The following is a 20,221-nucleotide window of genomic DNA, read 5'->3' as shown; positions in this document are numbered from 1 at the left end:
GAAAATGATCACAGAATTCTGGAACAATGCTTCGATCAACCAGCGAGGAGCAGGTGGAGTTATTTCTATAGACTCCAAAGTGCAAAAGAAGCTGATCTTCATCACAGAGGCCATTATAAGAGAGGTTCTTTTATTTTGAGATCAATCTGATTACCCAACGGAATACACGACTGCTGTTGTTTCCGAGGTTCTTACAAGAATGGGCTACGAGGGATCTTACCCTCCAGCGATCAAGAAGTTATTCCACCCGTACTGGAGATTTTTTATACACACATTCTTTATGTGTGTGTTGGGACGAAAAGGAGGTTCCGATGAGATTATCCACACGCAAATGTCGGCGGTGGTTGCTCTGATCATGGATTGGAATTACAACTATTCCTAGTTCGTTTTTGATGAGATGATGAGAAATCTGAAGGGAAAGAATAAAGAGATGTTTCTTATATATCCACGGTTTCTACAGATGATCTTTGATTCATATTACACCGATCTCGTTAGATCTGTTGAAACACTGGATATGAAGTCGATGGGACCAACACTTTTGGGTTAATCAAGCAGTCAAGGAAAGGGTCGAAGGTTGTCTACAAGGGCCTTCGTCAGCTAGTGAAATTTGGCTGCTTTGCTGAAACAGAGACTGAACCGGTTATTGCTCAAGTTTCTGAGGAGCATGTGGCGCCAGTTCAAAGGCGTGCTACCACACTTGAGATCAGTTCTGATGATGAAGACGAAGAGACTCATGTACAACATGTAGAGTTTGAACACCATGACACGAAGACTGCTCCGTCCACTGAACAGTTTCAAGACTTTGAGAAGTTCAAAGAATTACTTCAGTCAACTTATTTGAAGCCTCCTCAAACAGTTGTTGAAAATCAAGATGAAGATGTACCAGAATATTCAGACGCTGTTCTTATTCCACGCAAAAGGAGAAAAAAAGATCCAAGACCAGGCGTTCTTATTACCGAAACAACAACACCATCAACAACAAGTCAACCACCATAACCACATCAACATGAGTCGAATGATCCTAAGACTCATGTTGATCCTAGTCCATCCACTGCTGAGCCTCGAACTCAAGAACAGATTTTCGAAGATATTTCTCATGAGTTTGACTTCGAGGCCGACATTCCACATACTGATACTCCATCTGGATCATTTGACCCAACCAATAAGGGTCAGTCAAGCTCTAGTGCCTCCGAGAAGCTTGCTCAGATTCTCGCCATGCAAGAAACTTATTTGCAAAACAAAGGAAAGGGGGTCGTATTGGAAGCTGAACCTATAGACGTACAAGCTTTTCAACGTCGAGTCTTTGAGCTTGAACAAGACTCTGTTGTCAAAGATGTACGTATCCAGGAACTTGAAGCTAGTAACACTGATAAAGATTCCAAGATTAAAGAGCTTCAGTCTGGTACGGGAGAATTAACTGCTATGTATCTAGACCTCCAAAAAACACTTGTTCAGAAGTTTGGAGATGAATTCAAGAGCGGTGCTGATGTAACTTCAAAGACAACCGACGTAGATCAAGGTGGCAGTTCCAGTGGTCGTCCTACTCAAAATATAGATGAATATGAGACACTGGCACAATACATGTCTGCGCCTCCAATGACAGATGAGAAATCAGACAGACTTCAGAAGAAGATTATGATCATGAAGAACTCAAACCAGAATGTTGAATCTTCCGATCACCCAGATAAGTTCATTGTCACATCTCAAAAGGGCTATTCTGACAGGTACGGTGATCGCTCTGGGTCATGTCTTGGGGATTTGACGCTGAAAAAAATATGTTGTGGGTTAAACGAAGGTTTGGGAACACCGAGTACTACAAAACGATGAAAGATTTTGGATCTTGGACAAAGGTGGATCTCAGTGACCTGATCAATGCTCCATTCCACAATCCAACAAATGACAAGAGAGGAATTGACTTCTGGAATTTTCTGAAGAGTCAAGTTGATAGAGGCTTTCCGAATATGACTACAGCTGAATCATTCCTGAAGAAAGCTAAAGGTGTCAAGGATCCAAGGATGGGAAAGACCATGGTAAACGTGATGTGGCCTGCAATGAAGAAGGCTACTCATATTTCTTGTGCCTGATGCAATACCTGATGGGACTTTGGAGAATACGAGGTTCTGGATGTTCGACAGTATGACTGCTACCGTCATCATTCGTTTACAGAAGGGTAAGGGGCAGTACGGGTTTGTTGATCCAAAAGATTTGCTCAAGCTGGGAGAACGAGATATCAAGACCCTCAGCAAGTTTCAAATTATCGCTGATCCAATTTTTGAAGAAGCAGCAAAAGAATATACGAGAATGGCAGCTTCAATTATCAGAACTGGTTATTAGGCAGGTGGTTTAAAGGATGCCGATGTTGATATTATGGAGTATGACTAAAAGATGAAGCTACAAACCAAGGGGGAGATTGTTGGGTCCATTTTAGTGGTTAATACTTAGATACTATTTGGGTTTTGTTTTGGGCTTAGTATGTAAAGCGAGATCCTCTAAGGATCTCGGTGGGCTTTGGCCTGTTTATTGGGCTTAGGTGTTGGCTACCCTATATATAGAATATACTATATAGGGTTTTGGGTTGGTTGTTCGTTGGTATTATTTTGGCCGTTCACTTGTTGGTGGAACAAGTATTTGTAAGCAAGTACTTAAGCACCCGACGTTAATAGTAACATGTGTTTTGAAGCAATCCATCGTGTGTTTTACGTATTATTGTTCATTGTTCTTGAATCATCTTGTGTTAGAATTCTACTCTAACATCAAGATAGTTGATATCATATTGAAAGATCTGTCACGAGACTTACATTAGTACACATGAAATTTAATATTTTTGGTAACCAGTATTAATTTAAGAATGAATACATGGACTACATTATTTCTTTTTTTTTATATATAATATAATTTATCATTTTTTAACTTATGGTCATCATAAGCCAACATAAAATTCTAACCAACATTTTTTCATGATAATATAGTTAGACCTAAATATTTAATTATATTGTTTTTTCCTTTGTTAATCCAAGAATAATTTCGAACATCAAAATTTAGTGTCTTTTCTTCATTTTGCACTTTCCTACACAACCACCAACAAGAGATTCCGTTATATTTAGCAAGTATTTATATCTTTGAAAGTTTTAGTTTTGTTATTTATTAATTTATGGCTTTGTTAATAAAATATATAAAAAAAGAATTAACATTATTTTGTATTCATATGATTATAGCTTATCAGACTAGATTAGGTTTTTTCTATTTAATTTTGATTCGTTATTATTTAAATTAAAAACATATACAAATAACATAAAGAAATTATCAGTATTCTAATAAAAAAACATATACGTTTAAATGTTAATAAACGTATTATTCAGATATAGCTTGGTTTGTATTAAATGTTAATAAAAGGATTTTGAGAAGCTAAAAAAACACTAATACTATTAAAGTAGTCAACACCCTATAACCCTATATTTATCCCTACATTACATTAGTATAACAACATATTCTGGTCACATACATTAAACAAAAAAACAACCTATACATGAAATCACTCATACACAACCATTAAACAAGATATCATTACACAACCAACATATACCTACACAACTTATACGTATTTGGATAACTATATTAACATGTATTACACAAACTTTTAAAGACCTACACAACCAATATGTATTTAAAGAACTATATTAAGATATACTTACACACACTTTTAGTAGCCTACACAACTAGAAGTGTGTTCACATAGTTTGGTTGATAAATCCAAAAGTCTATTTATAATTATGTGAGATTTAAAAAATATGTATATGATTGGTGGTTGTGTAGGAAGATTTGTGTTCTTTGTGTGCTTGTAAACTATATAGTGGGGTGGTTGTGTGAAGTTTTAAGTCTGTATGTAATTTTTTTTTACTGTTTTTTGTGTATTGGACCTATTTTTTGTGTAGGTTGTTAATTAATTAAGTTACGATATATAAATTTGTATTGCGTTGGACATTCATTGGATATTTTTGTTAACTTTCACAACACATGTCTTAAATCATACATAAATTTTTATTAGTTTACGCGCACGCATATTTACCAACCAAGTGTAGGAATTTATCCAATTTATGTAGGATAATATCTATACACAACATAACCCCTACACTTATATACCAATGTGTAGGATTATATCAATTTGATATACACAAAATAAAAACAAAAACAAAATCTACGAATACATATTAATAAAGAAAGTGCATGGCATGAGATAATGCCAATTGAAACAAAATTGATTTAAAAAAAAAATACTCATTTATTTAATATTTTATTAATGCCCATTTAAATGAGGAGCTACTTATGATTGTTTCCTAAATTGATTTTTTTCAACCAAAATACAAAACTACCCTTTAAGTATTAAAATCAATTAATATAAATAGCTTAAATTTACAACATTGTCATTTTAGTTAATGACCATTGATTACACATAATCAATGGCTCAGATCTATTTCTCGCACTTCTCCTAATAAATTGATTTCTCTCATAAGCCATTCCATATATATATATATATATATATATGGGTTTTCCTAAAATATGAGTGTGTCTAAAAAGTGTAGGAAGAAATCTGGATGGCTAGATCTTGGTAATCAATGGTTAAGATGGAAAGATGAAAAAATTGGAGGAGTGTTTTATTTTTATACTAGTTTTATAACACTCCAGGGGCATAATCGTCAAGTGTGTTATGTTATATATGGAAATATTACCAATCTATAATTATCATTTTTATAATCCAAAATTAAAACACAACACCAAGAACATCACAAGATATATTACAGTATGTTTTAAATCAAAATAATCAAAATTAAAAAACAACACCAAATTTAAAACACAACACCAAGAACTAAAACAAACTATCTTGAACAAGATAAACAACATCATTTAATAAAATTACTACGTTCTTGATTCAAATAATGCCCAACATTCATGACCAAAAACACACTTTCATGTAACCAATATCCAAATGTAAAACACAACACCAAGAACATTCATAATCAACATCATGAACCAACACACATTAAAAAGAGTGTGTTTTAAAACATCACCAAATTTTAATCCAAATTTAAAACACAACATTAACAACATAAAAAACAAAAACATGCTATGTCTACGCCACATCATCCATGTCAAATGGTATGCACAACCATAATCATTATCATTATCTTTGTTTCTCCTGCTGATGAGTGTTTTAATGTTTTACAAGACAATAATAGAAGATCAAAACATATCAAAATGCTTGAAAAGAATATGTTTATCATTTTTAGAAAAGATCCACAGTTAGGCACAAAAAAAACTCATATCCACATTCATCAAAACCTGTGTTCTCGATTAATCAATAAACACAATTATTCTCCAATTCAACAAGCAGATCCACACTTCACTAATCTAAACCCCCAACTCAATTTCAAAAACCCTATTTCAAGTTACTCATCGCTTACCAGATTACTCTCATCATCAATTTCACAATTTGTTCCAATATATCACTATTCCATCGACTTTGGATCTTTGACAAGCCCCAAATCAAATAAAGGACGTCACCACATCTTATTAGCGCCGTTGACGCCGCCTCTGCACTCGGATCCATCACCGTCGCGGATGCTACAAAGCAACCTTCAGACTTCCGCCGCGTCTAGAGGGTGAGCGGATTACAGCATGGTTGTGATGATAGGCGGGTGAACGGTGGTTACCTAGACCGATTGATTTCTTCATATCTTGATGTTTAATCTGAATATGATTTGAAATTGGGTGAAAGTCGTATCTGTATATGGAGAGAGAAAGAGAGAGAGAGAGAGTAATTATTATAATTCTCAACTAATTCCAAAAATAATAAAATATATATGGACCATCATACCCTCATGTGTTATACTCTATTCAATGGTCTATATTGTTTCCTATACTTTTTAGGAAACAACTTCTTTTTATTATAACCTTACTCTCTCTCTCTCTCTATATATATATATAGGGGAGGGATATTTTGAGAATCATGTTAGTTTTAAGAACTTAAGAACTCAATTCTAGGCCACACATTTAATTAAATGAATTGGAATATGTGGTTGAGATTAAATCTGGCAAAAAAGTCAAAGTAGGAGAGATAATAAATGTAAGTGGTTACACTAACTTTTACGTCCGTTACACATGTGTAAAAAGTCGACTCGGTGCGTAAAAAATTCTGTACTTTTTTTACGTGTATGTAACTTACATATATTACGCATGTGGAAAAAAATTCGAAAAAAAATCGTTACACTAAGTTCTTTCGAGTTCTTAAAACTCAAAGGGGTTCTTAATTGAAATCTCCCCTACATATATATATATATATATATATATATATATATATATATATATATAGATATATATGATTGATTTCTTTTGAGAACCACTTTGAGTTTTAAGAACTCGAAATAACTTAGCGTAACAATGTTTTTTTTCGAAATTTTTTTTTACACATGTGTAATACGTAAGTGTAAGTAATGTACAAAATACTACGGTATTTTTTACACATCGAATCGACTTTTTACACATGTATAACTAACGCTTAAACTTGTGTAATTATCAAAAATACTTATTCTCTCCCCTGCTTCACTTTTTAATTGAATTTAATCTCAGCCACATATTTCGTATCATTTAATTAAATGTGTGGTTCAAAATTGAGTTCTTAAAGTTCTTAAAACTCATCATGGTTCTCAAAATAACCCTCCCCTGTATATATATATAGTATGCTTTCCCCCCTAAAAAAACATTTTATAAAATATTTAAAACAAAGGGCGTTAGAGAAAAATTCACATTTGTAACCGGGATAAGTCAAAAAGCTCGTGTCCTATATTAGTACATGTTCGTTAGTTCTAAGTTCATTTTTGAATAACAACTTTTATTATATTTAACCTTAACCTATGTGATCACACAAGCACCCAAACACATAGAATTACTAACTTATAATTCTATTAATAAACACTTAGAAATTTAAACAAGTAAAATTAACGAATAATTGTTTTATTTAATAATTCTAATTATTTTATTATATAATTAATAAAAATAATCTTTTAGTTGCTGGAGTGTTTTGAAAAGGTTTTGTTTTAGTTATAAACATGACTTTATTTTAGTCGGTTTTTGTCGTTTTTGCCAGTTTCGTCGGTTTTGTACTTAAAAACGAACCGGTTATCTTTTTGTGAAAACTTTGGGTTTTAAATTATTAAAAACACTTTTTATATGATTTTAACTAATTTTTTTAGTTTTTCGATAAAAATGATACGTTTTTTTATTTTAGTTATCGTTTTCTTAAAAACGTCAATTTTCGGTTTTCGCGACACGAACTGCTTAGGGTCAAGCTTTGATATCTTTGACATTTTCTTATACTTTAACTTATGTTAAATATAAGAATTTTATGACTTTAGAAGCTGTTTTAAAACAGTTCCAAAAACTCATGTTGGTTCACGTTAAAAGTCGAACTTTCCTACTTAATGTTACCATCAAGTTATTTAAGTCATAATATCAAAACTAAGTCATTTTGTATAGAAAATGAACACATAATAACAAGTAATTTATCATCACAATTATGTTTGATCAAATAGCACCAAATATGCACACCAAACAAATTTTTAACTAAACATGCTCAAGTCTTAACTTCAAGTTTCTAATAACACATGAGCATGTTATTTCTATAATGTCTACATGGTGTTTATGCATCAAATATTCCGGATCATAACAACTTATAATATGGTCCCATTTCATCTTATCATCATCATCTAAACAATATCATTCTTAACACTTTAAACAACAAAGTTTCCATAATTAGCAACTTGGTTCTATTCACAACTTTCATCCAATTCAAGCTTTCAAATATAATCAAGTATGGCTCATGTTTATCTCATTCAACTAGTTTGATATAACAATTCATTATCCAACTTGGTCTTAGATTCTACATGAGCTAACTAACAATGTTTCTATTCTTAGCAAGTAGCAACTTAATAATTATCTTGTCAACTCAACAATTCTTACAATAATGACTACTAATACAATTTTATTCATAAGTCATTAATCATTAATATATCCATGTGTTCAATAATCAAACCAAACTATTAAACAATTTGCACCAAATCAAAAAGTTTTCTTTATTGGTAAGTTTACCAAATAAGTTCTAGTTTGTTCATTATATCCAAATCATGACATCCTAGTGTTACTAGTTACTTTCAATCCATGTTCAATCATTCAAAAGTCATATTCAATCAATACTTGTAAAGACAATATCTAACTTTTTAATCTAATCATGTAATTGAACCATATGTGCATCCAAGTCAACTTTCATAAAAATAGTCAAATGGCAATAATCTCTACATTACTAGCCTAACACTTTAACAAGATTCTATCTATCATTCTAATACCACTTTTCAATCTCATCATCACAAATCAATTAAAAAATTTATGCATGTAAATTTGATGAATCAACTAAGTGAGTTTAAAATCAACAATAATCATTTAAGCATATAACAAGTAACTTGTTAACCAATGGCAATCGCAACACAAACCAAAATCAACAGCTCATATGGGTAAATTTATCCATAACCCATTTTCAAAATTCAACCATAAACACACTTAGTTTCATATCTAAATCAACAATCAACCTTACTCATCTAACAATCTCAGTAAATTCAACATTGACAAGTTAAAGTAAGCTATTATATAACCATAACTAATCATATTATCAACTCAATCAGTCTCTTTCACACACACACAAACCCCACGGCACACATGCATGCACACAACCATATCAAACTTTGCATGTTCAACACCAAATACACTATCATCAAGCTTTAACCAACACATTTAAACTAATATGCCCAGTATTAAACGAGGTTACCTTGTATTTTTGGTTTTGTGACTAAGGTATATGGGTATGTGTAAGTCCCCCCGGGGCGTCGCCGATCGATACGAGATCCGCACGAGGTCTAGGAGTGCGGAATCCTCCTACCTCGGGCCGTCCCACACGACTCTCCCTCTCGGTTTCTCTCTAGACAAAATGAACTGTAACACAAAACTCTCTAACTTTCTGGATACACAAACCTAAACAAGACACGTATATATATATATCGAAACAACTTCGCGGGCTTGGGCTTGGGCCTGTAGGCGAAGTTGTTACAACTTCGCCTAAGGCGAAGTTGTTCTAACTTCGCCTATGGCAGAAGTTGTTACAACTTCGCCTATGGCGAAGTTGTTCTAACTTCGCCTATGGCGAAGTTGTCCTAACTTCGTACATCGTTTCCGCTGATCAGAATTGCATAGCGACGGTCACAAAATGCACCAACAGACTCCCCTTTGACCGTTGCTCTCAATTCTAACAAACACAAAAGATCATCTGTTACAAAACATGCACCAACAGACTCCCTCTTAACTGATGATCTTCTGTTTGCTCTTCAACCAGCCGTGTCTGAAACTGTCTTGTAGCTTCACAAATCTACCAATCACCCAGCGTCTTCCATATCCGATCTCCGCTTCAGTGTAAGCTTCTCCGACTATATAGATTGAGGTCTTTGAAATGCATGCATCCCCGTGCCTAATTGATCATCTCAACTAATCACGTGAGTCCTTCTGACTTCACCAACACGTGAAGTTCTTCTAACTTCACCAACACGTGAAGTTGGGCTCCCTCCACAACTTCACCAACACGTCGGCATACGATAAGGTTTAATCTTCAACTACTCAACATCAAGTGATCAATTTCATCACAAAACCACCTTGACTGAATCTAACACACATGACCATTAATTAATCCGAAACATCTTCAATCACCTGGGATAACAATCAAGAACATAAACACTTTAATTCCCGATTAAATCCAACTTGTTCCAGAATTTTCACTTTAATAAATAAGTATCACGTTTCAGGATCCAATTCTCGAACGCCTTGAAAATAACATAAATAATATGCTCTGACCGCAATCCAGTAATGACAAAAACCTTCAGTTCAATTTGACTTTCTTCAGTTGGTCAACCTCAAACAACAACAATTTCATTGCCCACAAACACCCAAATATGTGTCAATATCCAGTTTCAATCAATATCCCATTCACAACCTCAACTCCATATCCAGAGTTGACACGTATTTGTTCACACGTAAGACCAAGAGATAACAAGTTTCACTCGTTGACGGAACAACATCTTCGGTCTCACAATAATCGTGTACACCTGGCCATACAGACGAAAACTCCAAACACTTTTTTTTTTTTTTTAACTTCGCCTAAAGTCAACTTCGCTCCTCCTTAACTTCGCCTGTCCATAACTTCGCCTGACCAAAACTTCGCCTGACAGATAACTTCGCCTGAGATAAGCGAACTTGTGAGGTAGGCGAAGTTGTGAATAACTTCGCTTAACCTTATATCTTCGCCTAAACCCTAAAATTTAAGCGACAACTTCGCCTGAACCCCATAACTTCGCCTGCGGCGGCTGTTCGGCCAGAAACGCATCAGAAACGTGCTAGAAACACCAAAACGCAGATCTCGAACCATAGCATAAGAGCCTAAGGCTCTGATACCACTTGTAAGTCCCCCCGGGGCGTCGCCGATCGATACGAGATCCGCACGAGGTCTAGGAGTGCAGAATCCTCCTAGACTCGTTAATGGTGTAGAAGACGAAGAACACGATTACACACAAACACATACACGAACAAACACACGAACGGGATAAACACATCTGCAGATCTTTTATATAATAACCAAACACGTTACATACCGAACATAAACAGAAACACGGCCGACCCGAGGTGAGCTCTACCTCGGGCCGTCCCACACGACTCTCCCTCTCGGTTTCTCTCTAGACAAAATGAACTGTAACACAAAACTCTCTAACTTTCTGGATACACAAACCTAAACAAGACACGTATATATATATCGAAACAACTTCGCGGGCTTGGGCTTGGGCCTGTAGGAGAAGTTGTTCTAACTTCGCCTATGGCAGAAGTTGTTACAACTTCGCCTATGGCGAAGTTGTTCTAACTTCGCCTATGGCGAAGTTGTCCTAACTTCGTACATCGTTTCCGTTGATCAGAATTGCATAGCGACGGTCACAAAATGCACCAACAGTATGAGAATAATAACTTGTGCAAGCTTAAATTATTTCCTTAGCCTCCTAATCCTTTTTACTTGATTTGCTTTCATCCAGGACTGTAACATCCCGTTTTCTAGTTTCGATTAATATAATGAAAATATGAGTTATTATGAGTTGGGCTAGTGTTGGGTTAAATGGATATGGGTTATGGACTTGGGTTGTAAAGGAAAAAAGGAAACACAATGGGCTTAAGCCCATGATCCATAATTATATAAACCTTAATTACCCATTTTTCATTCATTTACACATATTCCATACACCACCAAAACACACACTTAAGATCTCTCTCTAATTTCTCTCCTTTCTCTAGCCGAATCAAGATAGAAAGTTGATCCCGATCCAAGGTAATGATAGTATGATGTTGTATGAGCTTAAACCCGTTAGATATGGTCACGAAACGACGAGCCGACACCGTTAAACCGTTAAGTTACGAGATCCGGGTGGAATCGGGTATAACCCGAACCTAAGATGAGTTTAGGGATCACCCTAGCTCAGATCTGGATCGAACGGGACGAAAAACGATGAAAACGGTAGAAAAACGAGTGAGATCTCGTTTTTCCGGCGAAAACGCGGTTTTCCGGCGATGACGGCGCCGGAAAAGGGTGTACGAGGTTGTCAGGGAATGTTCTGACATTCTGACCTAACCCTAATTCGTTAGCGGGGATTTAACGAATTAACTGTAATTCGTTATGATGATTCGCTAAGGAAGGATAACGAACTAGCTTCAATTCGTTAAGTAGTTCGTGATGACCATTCGTTAAAGTCAGAAAGCCAGTTCGCTATGCTAAGATAACGAATTAAGCTAACGAACTAAGATAGCGAACTAATCTAACGAATCAGCCAACGAATCAGGATAACGAATCGCCTGATGTTCTAATAACGAATTTAAATGACGAATTAGTTAACGAATTAGACCTAATTCGTTAGAGAGAATGAGTTAGCGAATTAAATAAGAATTTAAAATCCTAATGAAAAATGTGTTAAGACAGTTAGTTAAAATAAAATTTTTCCATACTGACCTGGCAGCTCGACCCCAGCCAGGGGCTCTGCCCCTTGGACCCCGCTAGGGGCTGCCGCCCCTAGAACCCCGCTGCCAGGGGCGCTGCCCCCGGAACCCCGTTCGTTGTGGGTTATATAAAGATAGAAATACGATATGAGTAGTAATAGTTAATTAATACATGTAATCATTATACGGTTAGCTGTGCACAGCTCAAGAAAGGAATAACTATTAACGGTGAACGTAACCGCATTCAGGTGAGTTCTAGCCCCATTCCTTGTTATGTTTTCGGGGCTGTGTTCATACTCGATGTGATTAGTTAATACACTTATCCTGAGAGATAAGTGTATGTCATATATGTATTATGTGAAAGATGTGAATGATTTCTTGTCGGTGCGTGAACGATCTTCAGATGTTGCACGTATTGGCAAGCTATGATTATGGATATAATGTTGTGTATAATGTATGAATGATATGTACGTATGTTTTGAATGAACGTAGGATATAGCCAGGTACAGAAGAAAGGGACTGAGCCCTAATAATACTCAAGGCAGAAAGGGACTGAGCCCTAATAATACTCAAGGCAGAAAGGGACTGAGCTCTAATAATACTCAAGGTAGAAAAAGGGACCGAGCCCTAATAATACTCGAGGCAGTAGGGCGTAATGCTCTTTAAAACGTATAAGTATGTAAAGTATTGATAGATGCAGAGTATGTAAAGAAAGAATAAAAGAAAGAATGAAAGAAAGAATGTATTTATTAATATATGTACGAAAGAAAGATTAGCAGGTTAAGAATATAATATGTATCTTCGGGTGCATATGTATAAGTAGGTGAAAGTATTGTATGTTACCTGATTAACTAGAACTCACTCAGCGTAGCTGACTTTTAGTATGCACCCAGGTGAGTAGAATGAGACAGCTGGCTTGAGCGAGGGCACATGGTAGAAGAATAAGAGTCTGGCATCTGAAGACCTAAGACGTTTTTAATTAATGTTTTTGATTCGAGAGACAATATGTTCGTTAAAGACAAAGTTATGGATTTGATTGTAACGTTTATGAAAGTTTTTAGTATTCCACGAATGTTTTAATTAACTCTTATATTTAGAACTGTGTTTATGAGTAAATCCAACGTTCAAAGTAGGGCACCGGTAACGGGGCCTTACAAAGACCCTTAACTAAGCTTATTGTGTGTGTAAGTTTGAAATGAGAGTGTAATGTCAAGTGGTGGTGGTGTGGCCGGTTAATAGAGAGAAAGGGAGTGTTAGGGTGGTGAGTTGTAAATTATAGGGTGATGTGTTGTAATAATAATAATCTTCCAAGTAATCTAACTAACCATTGCATGTATTGTGAACTAGAATGTGATTGGAGGATGTGGGTGGTGGGGTTGGGTTTGGTCGGCCGAAAGAAAAGGGCGGGAAGGGGAAGGGTTGGGTGTTTATAATATATAATGGTTAGTTTTTTTTTAAATGTGATGACTTTACGCCGAATACTACGCTATTTTTATATGGTGTCTAGGCTAAAGATTAACCTGTCAAAAAGTTGTCTTTATGGGATAAAAGTGGGAACTGGAAAGAAACGAGGTGGTAGATATGCTTGGTTGCAAAACGGGTCACTTCCGTTTAAGTACCTTAGCTTCAAGTGGGGCGAATATGAATTCACTAGGTTCGTGGGATCCGGTGGTATATTTATTTCGAAAGAGGCTTTCAATATGGAATGCAAACAAATTGTCATTTGGCGGTAGAGTAACGATCATAAGTCGATACTCAGTTCTTTACCTACCATTGGCGTACCTACATAGAAGCGAGGAGGTCTGCCGTCAACTATGAAAAACATTAAGTGTTAGTATACCCAAAAATTCCGGACCGACCCTGTAAAATTTTAACACCGACTCTTGTGAAATTTTAAAACCGACCCCTATGTAATTTCGAGATGACCCCCATGAAATTTTTAGATCAACCCTAATAAAATAATGAAATTTTTATAAATATAATTATATAAATGTTATATAAATAGTTTTTCCTAGTAAATTTGAGTTTAATACTTATAAGTTCAATACCAAATACTCAACCTAATTTTTAAACCCAAAACATAATTCAAACCCTATCCAATTTTTAGTCCAATACCCACTCATTTTTCTAGCCCGGCCCTTCAGCCTTCAACGTTCACCCTGTCCTTGCATATTCTAGACGTCACACACTTATTGTCCCAATATCTTCATAAGAAAGAGCAAGATTTGTTTAAGGCAAGTCCATTGGTTTCTTCTACCAAGCGCCAACTTGTAAACTTTAAATTGGAGGGGTATAACAAGTTCGTGGAGAAGGTTGACAATTTTTGTAAAAAACATGATGTTCTAGTGTAAAGATGGATGATGGCTACATTAACATGCTAATGCCATATTAAAAAAAACTAACATGAAAAACTGCCATTGTATGAGTATGATTGCTTCAATGCGGTTCTAGATTTACAAATGAAGAGTTTGAGGACCGTTTTAACGAGGTAACATCCGACTTATATTCTTTGAGTTGTTTGATTCCTTGTGATAATTTTCGGGCATATTTTATTCCAAAAATATTTACGTTTAGTCGAGATGTACCCATACAATTTTGATGAAAGTGATAAAAGAAGACTCCTAGTTGAACTCACGACATACATCGATAATTTGAAAGGAGAAAAACAATTTAAACACTTGAATGATTTAGCAAGTCTTGTTCAATTGATGGTTCAAACAAAGAAACAAATTTCCTTTGCATTGGTGTATCATTAATTAAAGTTAGCTCTCGTAGTTGCAATCGCAAGCACTGAAAGATCATTTCAGCGATGAAATGTGTGAAGTCCGATTTGCTAATCGGATGGGTGATGAAAATTTAAGCGATAGTTATACTTATTACATTGAGAAAGACTTACTTATCAATGTTTAAAGTAGACGATGTAATGGTCATATTTCAAAAAATGAGAACTTGTAGGATACAACTTTAAATATATTGGTTTAGATATTTTGTTTGGTTGTCCTTTTTTTTTCTACAACCCGAACTGATCGGAACAGTCAACCGGACCAATAGAAAATTATATACCGATTTAACCAGACCTGAACGAATGAACCGCACCGATCTTTTTTTATATATAACAAAGTATTGATCCTTAAAATTTCTGACCCTTATGAAAAATTTTTCTTGGTCCGTCACTGGATTAGATACTATTATTTTTCTCTTCCTTTATTTCTAAATTTCATTTGAATTTTACAACCTAAATATTTTTCATAAAATGCATCTAAATTCTATTTCTACGTGAGTAAAGACCACCTAATTTGGCGAAACTAGCAATATTCTAGCTGCACCAAATATGTTCATAGTGTGTTTCGAGATATGTTATAAGTGTTATCTTATAAATTTCTATGCTTACAAAATTAGTGTGTATGATGAATGATTTTCCTCCATTTTTTCACCGTAGACAATTAGGAATATGATTAAGGGTGTGTTTGGGATTCCTTATTTAAGTCCAAAAGGATTTTATGTGAAAAAGAATTATAAACTTATGACTTTTTGAAAAGAAGTTTGTATAAAAGTGTTTGGATTAACTTATGTTAATAAGTTGTTTTTTAAGGAGTGCTTGGGAATATTATACCCTTTAAGTTAATAAGTTAGAGAATCATAGCTTTTCAAAACCCTCTTATTTTGCCTTGGCCATAAGTTAAAAACCATAAGTCCTTATGGTTTGCCAAACACATTTTACAAATTATTAACTTTTCAAAAAGTTTATAAGTTATAAGTTGGTGGAAATAAGGAATCCCAAACACCCCCTAAAACCATATACATCTTATAAAATCACACACGACAAGTCTAAACATATATATATATATATATATATATATATATATAAAAGATCCAATACAAAAATTGGTTATCATACGTTACGTACGATAGATTTCCTATCGTTGATTTGCAATTTAATTAATTTGATTAGTTAAGTACCCATAAGGGTGTTTTTGTCTTTTTACATTACTTTTCAAAATCGATCGTGCCTGTATTAGAAACCGTTTTATTATAAATTTGATCACGTATCCAAAAACTCATTAAGTATTGAATTGGCGGTTTTTATTATTCGATTAACTGGACGGTATCGTTGATTGTTTAACGTCATGTATTACGATCATCAAAGTAAGTTATTTTAGTTTTAGTCTTAATCAAATTTTTATGTATTTAGCTGTGCACTGTAAGTTTAATCGACTTAATTTTTTCGGTTTTTAGGTTAATTTTTTGATGAATTTATGATCGATTATGAATTTTATGTTTTTATGTGTTTTATAGGTGTTTAGTAATTGCGATTCGAATAAACTTCAAATTTATGTGTCGTAATAGCAATTTGCGGGAAGGTTTGGTTGTTGTTTGATTTAGAACGTATTAGAACGTATAGGATTGGCAAGTTTTTGTGATTAAGATAATATTTAGATGGTTTTTAGTTGTATACTGTAGGTTTTATGGACTGATAAGTTAATTTTATCATTTTTTAGGTTATTTTTTTCTGTTTGTATATTATATGATTGATGTTTGTGTTTTTGTATAGGCGCCAAGTATTTGTGAATCAATTTAGACATCAAATTATTTGTCTTAATATCAAATCGCGAGTATGAATGGTTTTTTTTATTAGAACGTATAAGAGCGTATAGTTTTGGGGGTGAAGTAATTGTGCTTTGTTTTGGACTTCAAATTATTTGGTGTTTTTTCATAGCAAATTGTGAATAGAAACTTTTGTTTTTGCGTTTTTGATTTCGAACATATAAGAACGTATAAGAATGTATTAGATTGAATTTTCTTTTATCAGATCCTTCATCAGATCTTGTTATACCTCAAGTTAATGCATCTTGCAAACCTGAAAAAGGAATGGTTTTTGAATATGTTGATCATGCATATCATTTCTATTGTGAATATGCAAAGAAAGCTGGTTTTTGTGTTCGTAAAGGAGGTTCGTACATGAATGAGGGTTTATTAAAGTCTACATATTTTACCTGTTCGAAAGAAGGTCACAACCCTGCAAATCGTTATGATTCTATGGCTAAAAAAGATCGTTCCAGCAGACCGTATTATAAAAGAAGGAAGAGACCAACAATTAGGTGTGGTTGTCGAGCTTAAATTTTTCTAAAATCTGTTGATGGGTTGAGGTTTGAAATAAATGATTTTTTTGAAGGACATAATCATGAAATGGTGCATGCAAATGATATGCATTTTGTTCGATCAAATAGGAAGTTGACACATGTACAACAAGATATTATATATGAGATGTCAACATTGAATTTGGGCCCTGTTAAGGCGTTTAATATTATGAGGACAAAGTATGAAGGATTTGAGGAAGTTGGGGCTACAAAAGATGATTGTAAGAATTTCAAACAGAGTTTAACTTGTTATATTGGCGAGTATGATGCTGAAATGGTTGTACAAAGATTAAGTGGGAAGAAAAAATTTTGTGATGGTTATTCGTTTGAGTATAAAGTTAATACTAACGGTGAGTTAGATCGTTTGTTTTGGGCTTATGATATTTCAAAGAAAAATTATTTGGCTTTTAGAGATATTATATCACTTGATGCAACTTTTAAGACAAACAAGTATGTCAATTTGATACAATTGTTTTTTTACTTTTTTATATTTTTACACATTTTTTAATTAGTTTTTATATAATTTTTTTCAGGTACAATATGGTTTTTGTACCATTTACTGTCATTGATAATCACTGTCGGAATGTTACTGTTGGTGTTGCGTTATTATCGTCCGAATCTATTGAATCTTATTCATGGCTTTTGAAAGTTTTCTTGATTCATTTGGTATTGCCCCAAAGGTGGTTGTTACTGATCAAGATCCTGCAATGAAGCAAGCAATCTCCCTTGTTTTACCAAATTCGAGACATCGGTTATGTATGTGGCATATTATGAAAAAACTTGCTGACAAGGTAACTTTATTTTTATCGTATTAAAGCATTACCCATATGTGTTAGAACGTGTTATAATGTATAAACATAGCTGCATATATTTACAAAACGTGTTAGAACGTGTAAACATTTTTTTAGTATGTATCAGTTTTTGTATTATTTGTATGCACCAGTTATGAATCTAGTAGAACGTATAAGAGCGTATATACCCATTTTTTCTGATATTAACCGATTTAACAAATTTTTATTTTTGCAACATCAGGTTGGTGTTTCCCTTTGTAACAATGAAAATTTCAAACGTAAAATATGTGACATTGTTTGGACGGATGCAATTTCTCAATCTGAATTCGAGACGCAGTGGAAACTTATAATGAAGGAATATGATCTCGAAACAAATAAATGGTTGTCTGACATGTTTGAAATGAGATGTGATTGGATCCCCGCGTATTATATGGATGAACCATTGTCTAGTCTTATGAGAACTACATCGAGATCAGAAAGTGAAAATCATTTTTTTTGTCAAGTTTCTAACTCACAATTATCAGTAATTGATTTCTTTAATCATTTTGATCATTGTATGGAGATTCAAAGGCACAATGGTAGGAAAAATGATCATGATACAATGTACAAGCATCCAGATCCGGTTAGTTCAAACCCGTTTGAGAAGGAAGCAGAGTTGATATATACAAAGGCTATTTTTAATGATTTTCAAGATGAAATGTTTCATATTAGAAGCGGTGTTGCATGCTTAAAATCCACTGAAGAAGAAGAAGAAGATTGTGTGAGGTTTTCTGTATTTGACTTTAATGCTTATGTCCCAGGCTGTTTGGAGGTATGAAATAGTTAAACAATTTTTTTTTCTTTTTTTTTGTAGAACGTTTTAATAGATTTTTATTTTTGTCACATATTTTTTGATTTTTGACAGAGTGTGTAAAGTATTTTATATATTTTGTGTGTCAGGTTTTGTTTAAGAAGGAAGGTGAGGACGGAATTGACTCTACTATTTCATGTCAATGTAAAAGATTTGAACATTATGGATTATTATGTCGTCGCAGCCTTTATATTTTAAATCTCTTTAGAGTTACCAGATTTCCAAAAAAGTACATGGTGGATCGTTGGAAGAGAGATGATGGTCTTAATTCTAGAACTGCTCCTATTTCAAGTTTCGGTAACGACAAATTTTTAAAAGTTAAAGAGATACAAGGGAAATAACATTGGCTGGCGAGTATCTCATAAATAGCTATGTAACTGATGTTGATGAGTTAATCAAAGTCAGGGATCAAATGAATATAATGATCAAACAAGCCTATGAGACAAGATACAAAAGAACTCATTTATCAAAAAGGGATAGGTTTTCTGCTATTCTAGGGTATGATCAACCATCTGAGGTGTCTGTCCGTGTGCCTAGTGGTATAAAAGACAAGGGTTGTGGGTCGCATAAATGGATTAAATCACAGAAAGAGATTGCTATAAGTCGATCTGGCAAAAAAATATAGGGAATGCAAAGTTTGTCATCAACAGGGTCATAACAGCCGAACTTGTCCTCAACTTCGAGAAGAATAGGTTTTTTAGTGTTCTTGTTTTGTTCATATTTTCTTTTTTTAAACTTTTTATGTTTTTATTTTTCTGGAACATATAAGCTTTTTGTGGGTACTGGAACGTGTAAGCTGGGTGAATAATACTTACTAAAAACAGTTGATAGATTAAACCAGGTTCCATAGAGGTTATAAAAGAGGACCACATCTAGAAACTTTTCAAAATAACCTATTTACAAACTTATTTTAAACTACTACACCACCACATCACACCAGCACCACACCACCACACCAGCCGTCATCCCGAACCCTAGTTGTTGTCAAGGATCTATTGAGCATCTTCACGCTTGACTCTTTTATTCACCTTCACCTTGTGAGCTGTTTTCTCCAGAATATCATGAAGCTGACCATAGCATGAAGCTTGCTTTTCCAGGTAGGTTGTTGCCTCTTTCTTGAAGCTGCTATCAGGGTGCTTCAGAACTTCTTGGTACAGAACATCGTTTTTTGGTGCTTCATCATTCACACTTCCTTGAATTTCTTCAACCACTCGTAGCCGATTACAGTCTCCAGCAAGCTCAATTTTGATTCTTGCTCGGAAAATGCTCTTCACAGTAACATTCCCAGAATCCATTTTTTTTCAATTTTTTTTGGTGTTGGT

At 34.3% G+C, this 20,221-nt stretch overlaps 1 protein-coding gene across 1 annotated transcript; it reads left to right on the top strand.

The window, feature by feature from the left end:
* The first annotated feature begins 2,136 nt into the window (after positions 1-2,136).
* Positions 2,137-18,962, top strand: LOC143601373 (protein FAR1-RELATED SEQUENCE 5-like). The gene is made up of 7 exons (XM_077078800.1): positions 2,137-2,326; positions 16,931-17,071; positions 17,294-17,708; positions 17,792-17,924; positions 18,291-18,456; positions 18,574-18,860; positions 18,954-18,962. Exons 1-7 carry the CDS (start codon positions 2,137-2,139, stop codon positions 18,960-18,962), a joined length of 1,341 nt encoding a protein of 446 aa, XP_076934915.1.
* Positions 18,963-20,221: the final 1,259 nt, after the last annotated feature.

The sequence above is a fragment of the Bidens hawaiensis genome, unplaced genomic scaffold (genome assembly GCF_021521415.1).
Source record: "Bidens hawaiensis isolate Kalapana, Puna unplaced genomic scaffold, B.hawaiensis_p1.1 tig00056147_1, whole genome shotgun sequence".
Taxonomy (NCBI): domain Eukaryota; kingdom Viridiplantae; phylum Streptophyta; class Magnoliopsida; order Asterales; family Asteraceae; genus Bidens; species Bidens hawaiensis.
The sequence above is the reverse complement of the archived record's forward strand: the minus strand, read 5'-3'. Positions and strand labels throughout refer to the sequence as shown.